Genomic DNA, 21,455 nt, shown 5'->3' with positions numbered 1-21,455 from the left:
AAACTGACTTGAGACTGCCTGCTTTCAAGAAGTATACACAGCATTGAGAATTAAGAAAATTAATTCCAAACTGGGGACTCCAATAGGGATTCCTCTTTTTGTTTGTTTGTTTGTTTGATTATTGTTGTTTTTTAAATGAAAAATCTTAAGGGGGAATAACGTCCTAGAATACCATTGAATGTTAATAGGTTCACTCTGTGAACCTGTAAACGAGTCATATTGCAGTTTTTTTTGTAAAGATTCGGTAAGCATCAGGGTTTCAGTTTACTGAAGTTATATCAGTGCTCTTTAAAAAAAAAAAAAAAAAAAAAAAAAAAAAAAAAAGCATAATCATCTATTACTTTCCATGTCGTCCCTGTAGTAGCAGGATTAATTTAATGGATTAATGATTTAGCTTCCAGTGGCAAATCCACATCCAAAGATCACAAATGTACCCACACTACTCTAAGATGCCACATATAATAAATCAAACATTCCTTTCCTATGTATTAATCATATGACACAACTGGTTTAGCATCTCTTCCCTAGGCCCTGTCATGTAAAGTTCTTCAGTAACCTTTTGATGATGTTGAACCTTTAAGGGAAACCCTTGAATGAAACTATTACAAAAACTTGAACCTTAAGTTCAGCTATCCTCTCAGTAGAATAAACAGCCCCCTTTCATTCGTTTTGTAACTTTAAGCTTAAGAACTGCTTCTCCTCCTAGTCCCATCGAATTGAGTTTGAAGATTTAATTTCTCCAACCAGTAGGAATAGTTAATTGGTTAATCTGCTGGTTAATGCATCCTAACAATCATAGGTGAAAAACCTGAGACTAATTTTAAAGGTGTAGACTGATGGAATTCAAAACAAATTTTCCTTCCGGATTATTTTCAAATGTGCCTGATAGTTTACACAGTGTCTCTTAAATCCACTCCTTATCTCTGGGTACATTAGAAACTTGTTGATACTGCCTTGGAACTGTGGACCATAAATACCATTACTACAGTGCTTAATATATGGTGCAACTTCATCTAAGTATAGGAGTACATTTATTATCTGTCTAGGTGTTCATGCTACACGCATCACTATGGCATCCACACACATTTCTTTGGTGGACTAATGAAACAGAGGAGGGAGAAACCTCTGTAGTTAAAAAATGCTTGAATCTGACCACTTCCTAACACAGGGCTGTCAAACTTACTTAGAGAGGGCCAAGTTTCATATTTAATCATGATCCATGGTCTGGAATATAAACTGAAGACTTTGTATTCTCTTCAGTCTGCAGCATTTTCAGCCACTGATGTTAATGGGAGAGCACAGAGAACAAGGGGAAAATACAGTCTTTCGGTAGTAACTAAAGGCTTGTTACTTGAGTCCTTTATTGTCACGTTCAACATTGTTACTTCTCCCCTTGGGCCACCGCTAGCTACCTCTGTCCTCCCTTTGTTCCCCACTGTCTTTTCATTATCTCCCTCTTCCCTGATTGTTATAAGGGCATGTCTACACTACCCACGTTACAGCACAGCCATGGCAGTGCTGAGATGTGGGCAGTGTAGTCACGCTTTATTATTGGGGGAGAGCTCTCCCAGCAATTAAAAATAACCACCTCAAGTGAGGGCTAGTAGCTTTATCGCCGGGAGTGACAGAATGACTAAAGTTTTAGCACTGAAAGTGGCAGTGTAGACACAGCCTAAGTCGTCTTTGTTCTCTCCTCTGCATTTCCTTCACTGCAGCAATTCTCACCACTCTAAGGGCTTCACATCTCTTCCATCATTTCATCTGCTAAAATGATTAAATCGTTAATACTGACATTATCATCGAGCTTCCTAGTTGGCACTTTAGGTAGTTCTCCATCTTCAGTGGTACTATATTGGGCTGTCTGCAGACTCAGGCAGACATCCATATGTTGGTTTACGCTAACTTTCACATCTGGAAGACTTTCTTCACAACCATGAAAGCTAAACACTTCAACAAAATCGAAGCTGAGATTTGGGAAAATATGGAAGTCATGTGAATCACATAAATATCCATCATGTAAGCTGGATCCAGATGATAGGTCATATATTTGACAGCCTTGTACTAACATCTTGGTTTTAGGGCTAGAGAGGAAGGGAAACATTTTTGGAAATGTACTTTACAAGAAAAGGATCAGGATTTGCTGAAGGTGCATATATAAATGAGAAATATGAAAGGACACCAAAATTGTGAGGCTGGGTAAAAGGAAGGTTAGGGTAGGTACACTGGTAGAGAGGTAGTATGAGAGAATTTCTAAATTAGTGAGCTTATTGAGTTTGAGGGGATGGTAGGGTGATATTAAAGATGACTTTATTGATTGTTTACAAGTCTAAGATGTAACTTGTCAAGCAGTTTGTTAGAATTCCCCTTAATTCTCTCCCATACTAATTTTGGAAGCAAGATTCAGGGCTTGGAGCCTTTCCTCTGCTTCTACAGATTAGCAGGATAGCAGAAAAAATAAGCTACTGGGACAGTCTGTGTTTCATAGACCTATATTGACTATGCAGACTATAGTTCTCACTTCATTGATGTCAACACTTAGGGCTAGAAAAATTCACTGTCCAGTCTGGGGTGTGGGTAACTTTTCTGAGAGAGCCGAGCCTGAGCCATCAATTTCTGCAGAATTTTTTTTTTTTTTTTAAGGTGAAATCTGTAGCCTTTATGGCTGCAAAGGTAATCTTCCAATGTGAACTGAAATTAATTGATGCAGTGTTCTCTTCCAGAATCTGCAGACAGCTCCAGTGCTGCTTAAACTTTGCAAAGCAGCAACAGACCAAAACCGAGAATACTACTACTATTCAGAACCTTGTAGTCAAGTAGGAAAACTTTCAATGTCAGTCTGATGCTTCTGCAGCTGCTTTAGAAAGACAGTGAGAAACAGCAGAAGCAGGCACTAGTTATTGTGAGGGAGGAGGACCCTAGACAGCCTGGAGGAGATGCGGAATAGTGAAGATCCACCCTTCATAGCAAAAGGAAGACTTTTAATATTAAGAGAGCAGGCAAAGCTTTTCTCTATTCCAGTAGCTAGAGTGTATGAGGCTTCTCATTTATCAGGCATCTGCTAGCCAGAAGTTGGTACAAAAGATGGAGTTCTTAGGTAGAATCAAGGGTAGAGCGCTCTAGTGGAATTCCCTGTCGCTGGGTGTGGCAAGGTGACTGTGCTTCTTACAAAGGTGTAGCTTCTGGGTCTCATTAACGAAGGGGTCTTCCTGTGTAAATCCTCCCACCCAAAAGATTTCATGTTTTATCTCTGACTAATACGTGTCCTACCTTTTTGATCCATGTCTTATTCAGTATTCTAACTCTGGATGTGTAATACATGCTCTGAAGACTCTCACTTCTCCTTTGTGTAATAACCAGAAATTAATAGCTGTTCCCATTTTAAATTCCCATGTGACTTCAGAAGGACTGGGATGGCCAAGCTTGATTAGCTTTGTTTGATTTCGCACCTGGGGAGACTTTCAGAGATCCCGATGCGGTTGAGGTTCATAACGTATTGGACTCAGTGTAAAATAGTCAAAATGGTTTGGTATATATTTTCCCAGAATCAGGAACCTAATTTCCTCAGTAGTGTCTACAGGGTAATAAATAATATGCAAAAGTTAAATCATACACATTGCAAGGCAACACAACACAAATTGTGTGGTAGGAAGGATGGCTTTGTTAATGCATTGGGCTAGGAGGTTCTGCTTCATCCTCTGTTACACAACTTCTGATGTCATTGGCTAATTATATTTAATCTCTCCATGTCTCAGTTACATCATATGAACATTGTGTGTTTAAATGTATTAACACTGGTATGGTTGAAGAGTGTCGCAAGTGATTGTTACACTAAAATTAATTTACAATTAACATTGGTTTCTTTAAAACTTGTGCTGTGGAATGTCTCTCAAAAATCTGGCTCTGCCCACATCTGTGTTTAGAATATACAAAAACCTTTAACAACCTCCTGATCTGGATATTGCAAACAGTGGATTAAGCATAGATGATCTTTACATAGACATAAATATAAACATGGAATGGATGTTTTCAGATATATACAGCCGTGTCTTCTAAGCATTTGTGTAAAACTGTCTTGTGGATCTGATGTCTACTATGTACCTTATGAGAGCCATGATAACATCAGTATACCAATTGTAACAGCAGAAATTGAGGACAAACCTAAACTAATTTTGAGCAGATTTTGTTGAATACATTTGTGATACAAATAAAATATATGTGTATATGTGTATATCTATCTATCTATCTATATATATATGTAGCTAGGTGTAGCAGTATTGCCGAATACATGTTGAGAGCATAACTCTTTATCAACTATGGAGTACAGTTATCAAACTGGAACAGAAAGCCGTGACTCGAGAGAGTGTGTGTGTATATAGAAAGACCTAATGTTCAACACAAAATCTGAGATGACTTACAAACCGGGGAGTGGATGAGGAGGGAGGAAAATGCCCTATACGCTGCCTGTTTCTCCCCAAGTTATAGAAAATACACTCCCACTGAATCACCAACAGAAAACTCTACAATAAAGCTTTTATGATTAGTGATAAGAAACAGGGAATGTCTCTGCATAAATCAAATGGATTTGTCAGCCTTCCCTTAATTGTACTGAGAGAAAATGCAGAAGGAGATAGCATTTGGGGCAGCTTCATTTTTTCCCACATTTGGAACACTCTTTATGGGCAGTAAGTATTTATAGCCTTTTTTCTTGGAAAGCATAGATACTCTGCCAAAACTCATCACCAAATAAAACTGACTGAATATACAGTTAAACTTTTTTCTCTGATTCAAACAGTTGGTAATAGGCTCGTTCCAAAAATGTGTGGTGGTTTTTAAAATTTTGTGAAGTTCCAGCTCCTGGAATAGAGTGATTAGGTGAGAATCATAACTTTTTTATTTTTTTGTCTTTTCTTTTCAAGAAGCTAAGTTTCTAGCCCTTATGGTTGCAGTGGAAAACTTGAAATGTAACCCTAAGGTTTGGAAACTAGAGGACAAATAAAATGAAACCATTTATTTTTGAAAAGTCTCAAGATTTTTTGATGCTTTGGCTTGGCAATACTAAAACTGTTGTATTGGGACTTTCTCTATACAAATGCATTAGCACCCTAGTCACTCCATCTCCAATACAAGTCTGGTATATCATGGTATAAATTATACATCCATATTGGTATCCAATATGCCTCTTACATGGTTTGTATTAGGAATAACAGATATCAGATCACTGGAAGCATGGATATTTCTAGGAATTGTATTCTTATGGATTATTGATGTTCATATTGATATCATGTCTGCAGCTTTCCTCAGGTCAGAGTGTGGCTTCTCTGTACTGAACTGTTTGTAGGTGTTGGAAACCATATGATCAGTTTTACCTGTGCTATTTCTGGGTTGGGTGAACAGAAGATGTTGCCTAAAGACTTTCATTTCTTTCTTCCTGCAACCTCTTAAGTGCAGATATCTTTACATCTGATGATCCAAATTCACTGTGTACCTTCTACTCCTAGTGGCCAGGTATCCACATGACAATGTGTAGTAATTGTTGGTAGTCTTAGCATGAATAATTCAATTTTGTATTAAAATATAGAGAATTATACTTCTAACAATTAACAATTCATTCATTAAGAATACTGAGAGTATGGATTTCTAGTTTGACGGTTAAAAATACCAGACAGTAAAAGTAGACCTAGCAAATTTGCAGAAGGGACATGGATGCCCATTAGAATTATAAACCTGTGAATTAACAAATGAAGAAAAGAACGCTTGCCACATTTTATTTAGATTTTATAGTTCCGAATATTCTAGTAGTGCACTATAGTTTTATAAAAATAGAAGTCATAGTAATATTAAATCTTACTCTAGCATCTGCCATTAACTCTTTGAGATGGAGAGAGCGCCTTTTTTTTATACAACGTATACAGTATGTAGATTAGCAAGGTTCCAGTGAAACTGTTCCCTCAAGAAGAAAATATAATACCACGTGAAAAAAGCTCTACATAAATCTAATTTTCCTCTTGTCAAAGGTGCTCAGTAGTATAGTATCTGGTTCCAGTTGCGAGGATGCCTTGCCTGATGCCAATAGCATCACACTTGAAAATTAGTCACAGCAGAGATTGAGAGAGAGCTTATACCCTCCATTCATGGATTAAAAACCATCAACTCCATAATTCACTTTGCACTATCTGTGACTCCGCAATGCTGAGTCTTACCTCACCTGCACCTCTGCATAATATTGCTGTGTTGTTGGATGGATAAAACAGAACTTTATATTATTGGCAGGCCACTAAATAAAAATATATTTTAAAACCATTTCCTTTTGCATTTCAGTATCAAAACAAGCAGCTATATTTGTCTTCCTTTTTTGGTTGGGGGAGAGAAGGTTAAAAAATTTTGTCTTGTTTCAGCCCTAATAGTCAGATTTAATATTTAGATTCTTGTAAGCACTTGTAATAAACCCTGAAATCATATCATATCTTATGGACCTAAATCCCCTCTCCCCCCGCCCTCAAGTCATGAAGGAAGAAGTATGCACCTCAGCATCTGTTACACACAAGTTGATTTGAAGGCTTCCCCCACCCCTTTCCCCGAAGAAGAGGGTATAAGGGAATACAGCGACCAAATACCAAATGTAGCAGACCATTTTACTAGACCTGGTCAAAAAAATCCCAATTTTTCATAGGAAATTTTGTGAATATATGAATTGAATGGTGTTTGTGCATCAGATATTAGCAACAATTAATTTTTAAATGATTACTAATCAGAATTAAACAATTAATTTTGCTGTATGGTTAAGATCAGATTGACTAAAAAGGCCTGCTCCCAAGAGGAGAGAATGAGTTTTCATTGTTTAGGCATCAAGTATTCTGGATTGGGGACCCCCCCCACACACCTTTTTTATTTGTCCAAGTCACAGGTTTATTGGCAAGAATATGAACTTTGGTATGAATAGCTTTTGCACTTACTCCTGAAAACCAAGATGAAGGTTTGAGATCTTTTTAAGAATGCACTAGACTTTTGGATTCTCTCAGGGAATGAACACTCAACACAGCATTAACAGATAAGTAATTAATTTTTAACTACCATATATTTTATGATGATTAGCAAATATTAGAGATAAACTTTATATTGTGATTTACAATGTCTCTTGTCTTTTTCTAGGTACAAACGTTCCAGTTCAGGACAGGTAAGCACTCTTCTCTTTTCTCAATAGCAGTACACCTCTACTCTGATATTAATGCTGTCCTCAGGAGCCAAAAAATCTTACTGCGTTATAGGTGAAACCGTGTTATATCGAACTTGCTTTGATCTGCTGGAGTGTGCAGCCCTCCCCCCTTCCTCCCCAAGCACTGCTTTACTGCATTATATCCGAATTTTGTGTTATCTCAGGTCGCATTATATCGGGATAGAGGTGTACCAGGTTCACAGAACATAACTTTGCTTAGTTGAAGCTCGTCTTTTTCTTTTTTCTACAGTCCCTCCAAAGTTTACCATACTCTTCATGCAAATCATTAGTACATATATTTCATTGCAATTAGACTATGCACTTATATTATATTTACTCAATTTATGAATTCAAATATCTCAGCGTATTATGTTCCTTTATATTATTTCCCTCTCATGTCTCAGAAATGTTTTATGTTTCTGTTGCCAGACTGATTTCTGTTGTAGATACCAGGAATGAATTTTATCCTAATCTATAACAGGTTCAGAACAGTCTTTTAATGCATAGGTATATTATACCTAAAAGTCCACTGTTTTTTAATGCAACTTTCTCCTTTAATTTGCAGCGTTCTGGTCTGATGTTTTCTTACCACTTCGTGCCTCATCCTTTAAGAGTGGCCTGTCCGGATCCTCTGGTTCCTGTTTCTGCCTGTGTCAAGATTTTCTTTGGTTCTGTTTCCCCACATTCCCAGAGATCTCTTCTGCATCTTTTAGGCTTTGACTACTTATATTTTGCTCTTCACTTGCTTTCCCAAGTTTTATTGTGGTTCCATCAGTGGTCTCCCATGTAGCACTGACAGTTCTGATGTTCCTGTGTGGTCCTTGCTAGTGAAAAATTTTTCCTTCATGGAAGCTTCCCTGGAGTACGAGTCGCACTTCTTAAATTGTTTTCCTGGACCTAACTACCCCTATTTAAATTTTTATTACGGTTCCTTACAGTATAAGCTTTAAATAGACATTTAGGGAGAAAATGAAAGATACATGTTCAACTATTCTATTAAAAATTAGATGGGCACAGAGTGCTTTCTAAGAAGACAGAGTGGGGAAAAATAGCAAATATATTGCTACAAAAAGGAATTATCTTAAAGGAGGACACTCAGTATTTGTGAGATGTTTAATCCACCCCTTCCTCCTATTATTGACATGCCGTCACATTCCCAAGCCACTTGTAGGATTTCTTTTTGGGTATGTCTGCACTACGGGATTATTCCGATTTTACAAAAACCGGTTTTGTAAAACAGATTGTATAATGTCGAGTGCACACGGCCACACTGAGCACGTTAATTTGGCGGTGTGCGTCCATGTACCGAGGCTAGTGTCGATTTCGGGAACGTTGCACTGTGAGTAGCTATTCCATAGTTCCTGCAGTCTCCCCCGCCCATTGGAATTCTGGGTTGAGATCCCAATGCAAAAACAGTGTCGCGGGTGATTCTGGATAAATTTTGTCACTCAGTCCTTCCTCCGTGAAAGCAACAGCAGACAATCATTTCGCATCCTTTTCCCCTGGATTGCCCTGGCAGACGCCATAGCATGGCAACCATGGAGCCCGTTTTGCCTTTTGTTACTGTCATCGTATGTGTCCTGGATGCTGCTGATAGACGCGGTACTGCAGTGCTACAAAACAGCATTCATTTGTCTTTGCAAGGTAGCAGAGACGATTACCATCCCTATTGCACCGTCTGCCATGCCATTGTAAATTGGCGATGAGATGACAGTTATCAGTCGTTCTGTACTGTCTGCTGCTGTCATGGGTGCTCCTGGCTGGCCTCGCTGAGGTCGGCCAGGGGTGCACGGACAAAAATGAGAATTACTCCCCGGGTCATTCCCTTCTTTATGTTTTGTCTAAAAATAGAGTCAGTCCTGCCTAGAATATGGGGCAAGTGTTCTAGAGAACCAGAGAGCATAGCTGCTCCATGTCAGAGCCCCAGAGATCCCGCAGAAATGATGAACTGCATGCCATTCACGGGGAGTCCCCCTGCAACAACCCCACCCGTTGCTTCCCTCCTCCCCCAACCCTCCTGGGCTGCCATGGCAGTGTCCCCCCCCCGTTTGTGTGATGAAGTAATAAAGAATGAAGGAATAAGAAACACTGACTTTTTAGTGAGATAAAATGAGGAGGAGGAAGCCTCCAGCTGCTATGATAGTCCAGGCAGTACAGAATCTTTTCTTTAGACATGAAAGTTTCGGGGTGGGGGGGGGCGGGGCTGATGGACCTCAGCCTCCAGTTGCTATGATGAAGACGGTTACCAGCCATTCTATACCATCTGCCGGGAATGACCAAGAGTCATTCCCACTTTTACCCAGGCACCCCTGGCCGACCTCACCAAGGCCAGCCAGGAGCACTCACGGGCTGATGATGACGATGGATAGCAGTCATATTGTACCGTCTGCCACTGGGAAGGGGATGCTGGAGTTCAGTGCTGCAGCACCCTGTCTACCAGCAACATGCAGTAGACATAGAGTGATATTGAAAAAAGACGAGAAACTTTTTTTTTCCCTTTTCTTTCGCGGGGGGGGAGGGTGTAAATTGACGACATATACCCTGAAACACCCGGAAAAATGTTTTTGACCCTTCAGGCATTGGGAGCTCAGCCAAGAATGCAAATGCTTTTCGGAGACTGCAGGGACTGTGGGATAGCTGGAGTCCTCAGTACCCCCTCCCTCCATGAGCGTCCATTTGATTCTTTGGCTTTCCATTACGCTTGTCACACAGCACTGTGCTGTGGCCTCTGTCTATCATAGCCTGGAGATTTTTTCAAATGCTTTGTCATTTCATCTTCTGTAACGGAGCTGTGATAGAACAGATTGGTCTCCCCATACAGTGATCAGATCCATTATCTCCTATATGGTCCATGCTGGAGCTCTTTTTGGATTTGGGACTGCATCGCCACCCGTGCTGATCAGAGCTCCACGCTGGACAAACAGAAAATGAAATACAAAAGTTTGCGGGGCTTTTCCTGTCTACTTGGCCAGTGCATCCGAGTTCAGATTGCACCATTGTGACTGCTTTGGAAACCATTGTGGTATACCGCGCGGAGGCCAATACCGTCGATTTGCGGCCACACTAACCCTAATCCGACATGGCAATATTGATTTCGGCGCTACTCCTCTTGTCAGGGAGGAGTACAGAAATCGGTTTAAAGAGCCTTTTATATTGATATAAAGGGCCTCATTGTGTGGACGGTTGCAGAGTTAAATTGGTTTAACGCTGCTAAATTCGGTTTAAATGCGTAGTGTAGAGCAGGCCGTACATGAAGCAATTTTTCTGGCCTATGAGTGATCTTAAGTAGCCATTCTCTGCCAGAGTGCTGAACTGGTTGACCCTTCCCAATCTATAGTTTTAAAGAAGACTAAGTAGACTAACTTTAAATGTATTCCATTTTCTGATAGAGAGCTCTTTAAAAACGCTGTCCTGAATTTTTTTTTTACAAATCCCTTATGTTTTTGTATAGGTTTTTTGGTTTGTTTGTTTATTAAAGCTCTTTACAGTTATCCAGTTTCTCTCCTGCTAACTTACTACTGACAAACATTGCACACAAGAGTGCTCAAATGCACGAAGTATACAAACTGGGGGAGGGGACCCTTTTGATTAGTGATCTTTGGTGTTCTTGTTACAGTGGCTACACAATTTGTAAATATTTTAAAGTTGAACATTTCTAAGATTGTTATAGCGCTAAGAATTTTAAAAAAATTAAATGTTTTGTATTCCAGTCTCTCACTCTGGTGTTACATATGTAATAATACTTTGATGTGTTTAAATCCCAGTATTTTAAGACATTTCCAGACTTCTAGGGAAGAGAATAACAGTTTGTGTGCTTTATTTCTCCTATGAATGGATTTTGTGTGTGTGTGTGTGTGTGTGGAGGATGTGGGTGGGGCCTGTTCTGGTACTATGTCATCGTTCAGCAATTGTAAGGTTCTCCATGTTAATACATTATAAGGACATGTATTCCTTTTGTGAATCTAAAATAAAATTATAAAGCACCTATTGTGTGAAATTTGAATCATTTTAATTTATTTTAATGTAACCTGTCATAAGCACTTGCACAATTAGCATGTAAAATGTGCCTTAATGTTTAGGATATAGGTTTGGTGTTACTAGTCACTACAAACCTCTTCTTGATTGCTGATATTTTCCTGGAAATAATGTTACTATCCTTAACTGTTAGAAGTTCTTTTCTGCTGCATGGAAAACTTAACTTTTGTACCTGTCGGTAATGCAGAATTATGTATATAATAGTACACTGACAGTAATCTGTAATTTAAAAAAAAACACAGCAAAACACACTATTGTTTATGGCCTCATATTTAAACTTAAACGTTGTTAAAATTAGCTTTTGCTAAGCTTACTTTATCACTAATAAAACTTCTTTGTATTTCAGGGAAATGAGGCAAGCTATCCTTTGGAAATGTGCTCGCACTGTAAGTGGATTCTTTTTTAAAGTTATATTGTTGCAGCTAGGGGTGTGTGTGTGTGTGTGTGTGTGTGTGTGTGTGAGTGAGAGAGAGAGAGAGAGAGAGAGAGAGAGAGTGTCTGAGTGAAGTATAGTTGTGTCAATCCCGGGATATTAGAGAGACAAGGGAGTGAGGTAATAATCTTTTATGCTCCTTTTCTCATCAACAGAATTTGGTGCAATAAAAAATATTACCTCACCCACCTTGACTGACTGACTTTTCCCTTGTGTGAAAGGCTTGATAAAACCTTTCCTTCAGTTTCTTTGTTGTTCGCTCATATTTTGTCTTAATCAAGGCGGGGACTCTGTGCTTGTACAATGCCTATCGTAATAGAACTCCAATCGTGACCATAGTATGCATGCTAAATAATAATAATTTGGCTGGTCAAGATAACCAAACAGAGAGAAATTATTTTCCAATTATATTTCTCACTAAGTGAAAAGTGATTTTAAAAAAGGGCCTCTATGCTAGTGTCTTTAACATATTACAAGAAATTCTTCTTTTTCGAGTGTTAGTACTCATGTTTCCACTCAGGTGTGTGTGTGCCGTGCCTAGCTATACCTATAGGGACTGTGCTCACACTCTGGGCTCTTAGCCACACCCTTGCTTATTTAAGGGCAGTGCTGCCCAACTCCATCAGTTGCTTCTCATTGCCCATGGCTTGAGTTGGAGTGCTCAGTGCAGTTTTTATGTAAGGTTTTGTTTTGCAGTGTCATCTGTGATATATAAAATATTTTTGGGGCGTAGAGGAGTTAGTTGCAGTTGATTTAGGTTTAGTTAGTTAGGATTTGCCTGGTGTCGTGCCCCCACTGGTGTTTAAACACTGCCCGTCGTGTGGAGTAATTATCCCCAGTAGTGATCTCCACACTCTCACTGTTTGTTGTCCATTTGGGAAGGGCACATTAAAGAAAGGTGCTTCATCTGCAAGAAGAGAATGTTGGTGGCCAGAGACTTGTGCTTGAAGCAGTATCTTCTGAAACAGACCATGAGGTCATCTGTTGGCACTGGGCACCTCCATAGATCATCAGGTCTTCCAGAAGGCATCTAAGCCCGCAAGGGTGGTAGTTTGGCCAGTTTTGGATTCCTCTTCTGGGAGGAAGAGAGACAGTTCTCCTTCATCTGGTCCTTCTAGAAAAAGATCTACAGTAGACTGGGACCATTCCAAAGCTAAGAGAGATTCCTCCTCCTAAGGTGCATGCTGACCAGCACTGTGATTGATCTTATACATGAGCTAGAGCAGGGCCATTTACCTGCTTTCTGCTAGTGAGGTGAGTAAGCGGGCTCAGTATCCGTCACTCTGGTACCGTTTGTGGGACTTCTTTTGAGTTTGGCACTGATCACATGGGTGTGGGCACCAACTGTTTCCATGCAAGTGGCATATCAGGCAGCATTTGACTTGCTTACCTATTTGTTCCTGACTCTGCACTAGTTCAGAAATGTTCAGTTGTGGTGGCTTCTTCTGTGTCCTTGGCACTGTTTGGATTGGTTGCAGACTTGTTGTTATTGTTGGCACTATCTTCTGTGCCTTTACCAATTCAGGGTGCCGAGCTGATATCTCATGCCCTTTTGGTACTGAGGGGCTTGTCAGTGCAGGTGCTATCTTTGGTGCTGTGATGGCTGGTGCACTCTCCATCTGTGGGACTGATGCTAGCTTTTATTTCAATACCAACATCTGCTCTGGTACCGAGTGTGAGTGTGAGGCCCTATAAGTGCTTGACTGCTTTACTTTTGTTGGTACTGATGCATCCTGTGTTCTGGACTTCAGATGAGGCTGGATACTTACTGACCCTTCCAGGGGGAGGCTCCTCTATTGCCTGTGGACTACTTGGAATGTTCTTCAGGGTTTGGCTCAGAGGTGTCTTCCTCCTCTCCCTCACCTTCTCGGTATCATTTTTGAAAGTTATCAAGACCTTGTGGGGATGACCATTAGCACTGAGATCAATACTGCTCCCATAGCAGGGATAGCTTGGAACCCCTGGGGTGTTGTATAATAGGCGAGGTCTTGATCCTATTCTTACTCCAGAAAGAGGTCACTTACTCTGCTGATAGCCTCCCCTCCTGAACCCTCCAACACTGCAGCCACAGATGTGGGTTGTTGCTCCTGCTGAACTGGTTCAGCCTGAACCATCGTTACAGGCACCACAGAAGATGCAGTTGGCTCAGCTTCCTTCCTCCTCTTCATCACCAGATAACTCTGTGGTGCCAGATTTCTTCCTCCCCTGTACCTAAGGATTTTAAAAGGTGTCAGGACCTCCTAAAGTGCATGGCTTCAGCCTTGAGTGTATAGGGTGTTTGTTCAGGTTGCTGGATATTCTCCAGTACTCAGCTTTAGGGAGAGCGCTTCTCTCCATAAACGAAGCGATCTTGGAACCTGGAATCTTGGAAGATGCTATGGGACACCCAGTGTCCTTACCACCTACTGCGAGGCATACTCATAAAACAGTGCATAGGTACACACAGTATGTCTTGAGTGCTTGTTCTTGCATCCACTGCCTTACTCTTGCCATAAAGGCAACTAATGACAGGTTAAGACAAGGGAGATAAGGTCACCAAAGGACAAGAACTCTAAAAGATGGTACTTTAGGGGAGGAAAAATTATTCTAACTCATCCTTACAAATCCGCATTGCTGAAGTATGACTCTGTAACTTGAGAAGCTATGGCAAAAATTACAGGTCACTTGCCAGAATCTTCCAGGGAAGAGCTGAAGGTTTTTGTTGCAGAAGACCATCTAGTGGTAAAGACGTCACAACAGTCAACTTTGGACATGGTAGATGCTTCTAGATTTATGGTCTCTGCAATCATGAAGACTTGTACAGCAGAACTCTGATATAGCTCCTGATGTCCAACAGACGGTTGAGGACTGACTTACCTGTTGATGGTAGATTTTTCTTTTTTGGACGAAACTTACAAAACGCTGCATTCCTTTAAGGACTTTTGAGCTACATTGCGTTCATTTGATGTTTTTAACCTGGCAATAAAGAGGCGTCACTTCACGGGGCAACAGTAGCAATATCACTTCAACAGCTCTTTAAATTGAATTATCCCTCTATTAACAGCAGGATTTCTCCAGAAAGGGAGACGAGTCATGTAGGAGAAGGTCTTGTGGTCCCAATTTCAACCAGTCAGCCTGTCCTTCATTAGTGTTGTGCAAGCAGTGAACTGGACAGGCTCTCTGTGGTAGACATTCCAGTCATCAAGCTTTAAGTCATTTTTCTCTTGTTTGGGGACAGACTATCCCACTTCTGCTGGTTAGAGTCATTAACGACGGACAAGTGTTAATCACTGTTAGACTGGGTTATGTTGTTCAGTTCCTGTTTGGTCCCCCTTTCCAGAGTCCCCCCATATGAGTCTCAGCGCCTGCAGCAGGTTCAGGCTCTCTGGGCTTCGGGAGCCATAGAGGAGGTTCCCCTTCAGAACTGAGGAAAGGACTCTACTCTTTGTAATTCCTCATCCCCAAGCCCAAGGGAAGGATGAGACCTATCCTCAATCTCCATTGTCTTAACAAGTACATCAAAAACAAGATTCTGCATGGTTACCCTAGCTCAGTGGTACTCAGACCTCAATGGTTCAGGAGCTAAATTAGCAATCAACATTACCCAAAAGAGCCACAGTAGTGTAAATTCATTGTTTCATTTACTATATGACTATATTATTCTCACAGCAAATAAGTTAATAACTTTGTGCAAGTTGATAATTTAGTTGGTTAATAACATAGCAAAAGTATCCTGATAGGTTAATACCGTAGATGGTTTAATAAATCACAAAGTGTTTTAATATCATGTGCTGCAAAGAGCCACTTGCGGCTCACAAGCCTTAGTCCCTATCACTGCTCTAGCAACTGTTCTCCCTGCATTGAATCACGACTTGTTTGCCACCAATCATCTTTAGGTTGCTTACTTCTGCGTGTCGATTTTACCAAGGCACGGGAGGTTTCTGAGGTTTGTGGTGACAGGTCAGTATTATCAATACACAATGCTTCCCTTTGCCCTGTCCTTTGGCTGTTTACCAAATGCATAATGGTAATAGCAGTGTGCCTCAGAAAAAGAGGACTTCATGTCTTTCTGTATCTGAACGATTTGTTAGTGAGGGGCAAGTACAGAGACCAAGTAATCGATCATGTCCAGTACACATTGCATCTTTTGATTGTCTGGGTCTGATTTTTGAACAAAGGGAGATCAGCATTAATACTAACATGTAAAATCAAGCTCATTAGGACCTTACTAATCTCTACAAGTTTGAGGCTGTTTCTGCTGAACAAACTCTTTCAAGCAGTTCGTCGCCTGTGCCTGTCTCCATTCCCACCCTCCAACTACAATATGTGTATGTCTGAGATTGCTAGGCCACATAGGGGCGTGCATTTTATGTGGTCCAGCACACGACTGGTTTGTCTCCCTCGATCTTCAGGACTCTTACTTCCATGTGGTGATTTTTCCCAAGGCACAAAAGGTTTTTGGGCTGCTTGAAGTTGGTATATCATCTGAATTGTTAGTCACTGGATGGCCACTGCCCATCTTTGAGTCCTTAGAGAGGTAGACAGATCAGATCAATATGGGTGAGGGTGTCCCTTTCCCCATCCTTCTCCAGTCAGGACTATAGGTACAGATGCCTCCATGCTAGTTGGGAAGTGCATCAGAGGACACTGGAGGTTCAAGGTTTGTGGACAGAACAGGAAGCTTCTTTTCATATCAATATCCTGAAGCTTTTTTGAGTCATTTATAATGTGTGCAGAATTTTTCAAGCACAGATAAATGATACAGTGGTATATATAGTCATCAACAACATTTCCACAATGTATTATATGTACGGCCCTAACAAAATGTGTCCTGGACTGTGAAATCTGGTCTTTTGTGTGCTTTTACCCTATACTAGACAGATTTCACAGTGGAGAGCAGCATTTCTCAAATTGGGGATCCTGATCCAAAAGGGAGTTACATGGGGGTCACAAGGTTATTTTAAGTAGGTTGCCACCCTGACTTATGTGCTGCCGTCAGAGCTGGGTGGCTGGAGAGTGGTGGCTGCTGACTGGGGGCCCAGCTCCTCAGACAGCAGCGCACATGTAAAGGTGGCTGTACCATACTATGCCATCCTTCCTTCTGTGCTACTGCTGGCAGCGGCTCTGCCTTCAGAGCTGGGCTCCCAGTCAGCAACAGCCGCTCTCCACCTGCCCTGCTCTGAAGGCAGCTAACGCAATCAGGAGCACAGAAGTAAGGGTAGCAGTGCTGCAACCCCCACCCCCAATCCTCCCACAACTCCTTTTTGGGTCAGGATCCCTACAATTGCAACACCATGGAATTTCAGATTTAAATAGCGAAAATCATGAAATTTATTATTTTAAAATTCCTATGACCGTGAAATTGACCAAAATGGACCATAAGGTCCTAATTATATGAACAAGCAGGGAGGAGCCTGCTTCAACTAGCTTTGTCAGGAGGCAATACGATTTTGGCAGTTTGGCATCAAGAAGAGCATCATTCCCACAACCGTTGACTTATCAGTGGTCCAGAATCACTTGGATGATCACCTCAACAGGAATTTCTCCCAGAATCACAAATTGTCTCTGAAAACCAGTGTCCTGATATCTGTCTTTGTCAGCTATCGACCTGTTCGTAATGAAAGATAAGAAGTGCCATCAGTTTTGCTCTCAAGTGGGTCTCAGTCCAGGCTCCTCGTCCAACACCTTCTAGCTGACTTGGGAATGGGCACTGATGTATATCATTCCCCCCGATCCTACACATTCCTCAGCTTATTCTCAAACTAATGCCAAACTAATTTTCTTTGCCCCAGCATGGTCAAGACAGTGTTGGTTCTCCAACCTCTTCAGTCTATTGGTTTGACGCTCCCTCACAAATAGCTGTTCCTCTTTATCCTGGCCTACGAACTGAGCACCAGTGTCAAGTTTGGGATCCAGTGCTGAGCAGTCTGCACTTCACAGCTGCATGGCTAGATGTGGAGAAATACTGTTAGACAAGTGCTACTCTACAGTAGAAAAAACTCCAGTAGAGTGACCAATTTAAGCTCTTTTAAATTTAATCACTTGCTCAGTGGCTTCAACTGATGCTAACCTGCATTCAGGACATTTTGGAGTATCTGTTGCACCTTCAGTCCTCTGATCTATGCTTCAGCTCCTTGAGGGTCCACTTTGCTTTGATCTCCATGTTCCATCTTCCCGTCCAAGGGAAGTCAGTTTTCTCAAACGCCATGGTATTAATATTTCTAAGATGAATCGTTCATCTTTTTCCACTGGTGAACACTATGTTCCTTTGTGTGACATTAATACTGCCCTGGCTGCCCTTATTGGTCCTGCGTTTGAGCCCCTGGCAATTTATTCTGTTTCTCCTGTGCCAAGATAGCTTTTCTTGTTGCTATCACATCTGCAAGAAGAGTAAATGAGCTGCAGCTTTAATGGCAGAACCCCAGTATACTCAGTTTTTAAAAGACCAAGGGGCCCTAAGACCTCATCCAAAATTTTCGACTAAACTAGTTTCATGGTTTCACCTTCACCAAACAATATATTTGGCAGTATTCTTTCCTGAGCCAGATTCAAATGAAGATGAGCAGTGGCTTCATGAGTTGAATGTGAGACAGTGCTTGGTGTTTTATTTGGAGAGGCCTAAATCATTTCATTTATCACCTCACCTTTTTATCTCCTGTGCAGATCGAGCGAAAGGTCAGGCAATCTCTGCATAGACAATTTCCAGATGGATAACTTCCTATTTCACAGTGGCATTTGGAGTAGTTCAGGTCACACCTCGACAAAAGCTATGGACTCATTCAACTAGGGCCCAAGCAACACTGATCTCATTTCTCAACAATGTTTCAATATTGAACATTTGAAAGGTGGCCACTTGGTCTTCCATACATACATTTAACAATGTTATGCTACTATAGCAGTGTCTAGATCAGATGCAAACTTTGAGAATGCAGTTCTGCTGTCATTCCTTACGTGGACTCCGAGCCTACCTCCCACTGAGCCACCGGAGTTAAATACACATCTGCAACCACTGGAAGAAAAAACTGTTACCTACCTGCATGGTAATTGTTGTTCTTCAAGATGTGGGTGCAGATATATATTCCGCAGTCCACCTTTTTGTCCCCTCTGTATTGGAGTCTCAACTCTCGACGTTTGCTGTGAAGGAACTGAGGGGGATTGGGGTGGCAGTACCCTTAAATAAGCTGGGGAGGGGCTAATGTGGCCCAAAAGGGCTCAAGTGCTGCCCTTACTGTACTGCTAGACAAAGTTCTCCAGTTTCCGTGCACTGGGCACTCACACACCTGAGTATAATACGCATCTGCATCCACATCTCGAAGAACAATAGTTATCGTATGGTGTAGTTGTAGCCTTGTCAGTCCCCAGAGATTAGAAAGACAGAGTGGGTGAGATAATCTTTTGTTGGACTAACTTCTGTTGATGAAGGCTTGTCTTCACATATAGCGCTACAGTGGTGCAGCTGCACAGCTGTAATGCTTTAGTGAAGACACTCCTATGCCAACAGAAGAGCTTCTCCCATCAGCATAGTTAATCCACCTACTTACCTGAGAAGTTGTAGCTATCTTGACGGGAGAGCTTCTCCTGTCAACACAGCACTGTCCACTCAGGAGTTTAGGTCGGTACAATTGTCGGTTAGGGGTGTTGATTTTTCACCAGTGATCTCTGACCCCTTTCTGACAAATGATCAGGTGCTGCTTTAATTCCTTTTGTGAAACTTCCAGTTCTTGTTTTGGGTCTTGTTTTAAATCTACCTGTCCATTTTTGTTTATTGCAAGCACCTCAATTATTTGTTCCACTTTGGGTCATTAAGAGTACCAGCTCCCAATCTGTCCTTGGGAATGGGATCCAGTTCCAACCCCGGTGTTGCCTCTTTTCAACCTGAGCAGCTAGTCAGTTTTTGGAGCCCTGGAGCCATTCCAGTTGGAAGCAGAAACTGATGGAGTCTTGTATTCACTTTGAAGCAGTCTTCATTATATTCAAGGCATGTACAAAGTCCGTCTCCAAACACAGGAGGCACCAAGAACAAAAGGAGCAGTTTCTTAGCTTGCAGCCCCAAGCCTGTTTAGCCAATACCAAACCCAAAAGTGCTCTCTGTAGCTTTCCTGACGGTCACACTGTGCTCACAGGGCTCCAGCTTGGCTTTCTTGTATTTTGCCTCTGCCTTTCTGTTCTTGTTTGTTCTTTGTGTTCCCACCCCAGTCCTATACAAAGCACAAACATCAGCAAAAGCTCCTGGGCAAGTTTACCAATCTCCTTTTGTCTTTGTTGGGGGGCTTCTAATTAACTCACCTTGACAGTTACGTTAACTGAAGGTGTGTTCCTACCCAGTCTCGGATACTTGTGAACCAAGCAGTCCCCAGTACTTTCAGCATAACAGCGTGTGTGAAAGGCAAGCATTAATTAGTCACAAAGATTCATTTAATTCTTCCTCCCATTTTGAAATATTGGTATTTTCACTTGGTAAATGACCATAGGGTATAACCACGTTCCTAATATTTGGCATTTATTCAAAATTGAGATTTTTCTGCCTGAGAAGAAGCTACTGAAACTTAATACTAGCTTATACTTTGTGAAAATTGTATTTGAATCGGGATATATCAGGATATCAACATGAAGGAAACCTAATTTTGTACAGTGCACGTTATTTCAGTATCTGAGACTAACATCTATATTTAAAAATTGTAAATGGCACATCTGAAACCATGAAAAGGATTAAACCAGCTGTATGTAAGCATCTGCAAGACAAGTGGTTGAATGCATTCTCCGGGGCATCAGTTTTTTTGACATTTGACCTCAGACTGAAATAGAGGCTGTCTTGGTTGCTCACTCTGAAACATTGTGTTTGTGCATCAGACAAGACTTTGTAGAGGTGAGAGCGTTGGTTGAAGGTCTCCTTTATTTTGAGATCTCTGCAGTCCATTCTAATGAGAAACTTCTGTCTTAAATAGTTTATTTTTAAAATGAATTTCAGGATATATTCTGTTCTCAGCAAAGCTGTTTTCTAGCAGTGTTTTTGGTAAGATCCATGTTCATGTTGACAAATTTGAAAACTACATAAATCAAGATTTTTTGCAAAACTGCCACCTTATAGACCATTTACTGTCTATCTTTATCTTTATGCTGATATTTAAGAGTGTGTGAAATTTAGGCTTCTAAATCCTTATTTAGGCACTTTAAGTGTCTGGATTTTCAAGTGTGGAGCACTCTTCAGTGAAGAAGTGCAGGGTGTTCAGCATGTTTGAAAATCCAGACGCTCATTTAAGGTGCCTACATAAAGACTTATTTCATGATCCAAAGCTCATTAAAGTTCGTGGAGTCTTTCTGAAACCTGATTTCAGTTAGATTTGGATCAAATCCTTAGTAACCCCACTTTAGGGCACACTTTTTTAACATTGGCCTTATCTCTTATTGCCGCGTAATTACTGGTGATATCGATCTGTAGCAAAATATCAGCACAAGTTTTTTGAGAGACTTTTTTTTATTTTTAAAAATATACAGATGTAAAGTTCTTTGTGTGTCTGCATTTCTGAGGCACCTATCACTGATTGGCATATGTGGACAGACTGCCAGCAATAAAATTGCATCTTTAGAAACATCATGAATTGGAGTATTGATTTTTCCTCTCCTCGCCATGGTGTTAAGGCCAGTCTACATGGCAAGTTACGCACGGCAGGCCAAAATGTGAATCTATATCACAGTAGCTCACCATGCAATACTGTCCTATGTGGACACTGCTACGGTGCCCGGAGAGCACCAGAGTGCAGTATGCCGTAGCAGTGTCCACACAGGACAGTACTG

General features: G+C 41.0%; 1 protein-coding gene across 1 annotated transcript in view; it reads left to right on the top strand.

The window, feature by feature from the left end:
* DNAAF10 (dynein axonemal assembly factor 10) overlaps positions 1-21,455 on the top strand; it is a 120,944-nt gene that overhangs the window by 36,686 nt on the left and 62,803 nt on the right. Inside the window, exon 2 of the mRNA XM_050950340.1 lies at positions 11,595-11,634. Coding sequence (XP_050806297.1) covers positions 11,595-11,634 — 40 coding nt within the window. The remainder of the gene's footprint in view (positions 1-11,594; positions 11,635-21,455) is intronic.

This window comes from Gopherus flavomarginatus, chromosome 4 (assembly GCF_025201925.1).
Source record: "Gopherus flavomarginatus isolate rGopFla2 chromosome 4, rGopFla2.mat.asm, whole genome shotgun sequence".
NCBI classification, from domain to species: Eukaryota; Metazoa; Chordata; order Testudines; family Testudinidae; genus Gopherus; species Gopherus flavomarginatus.
This window is presented reverse-complemented; position numbering and strand designations above follow the sequence as displayed.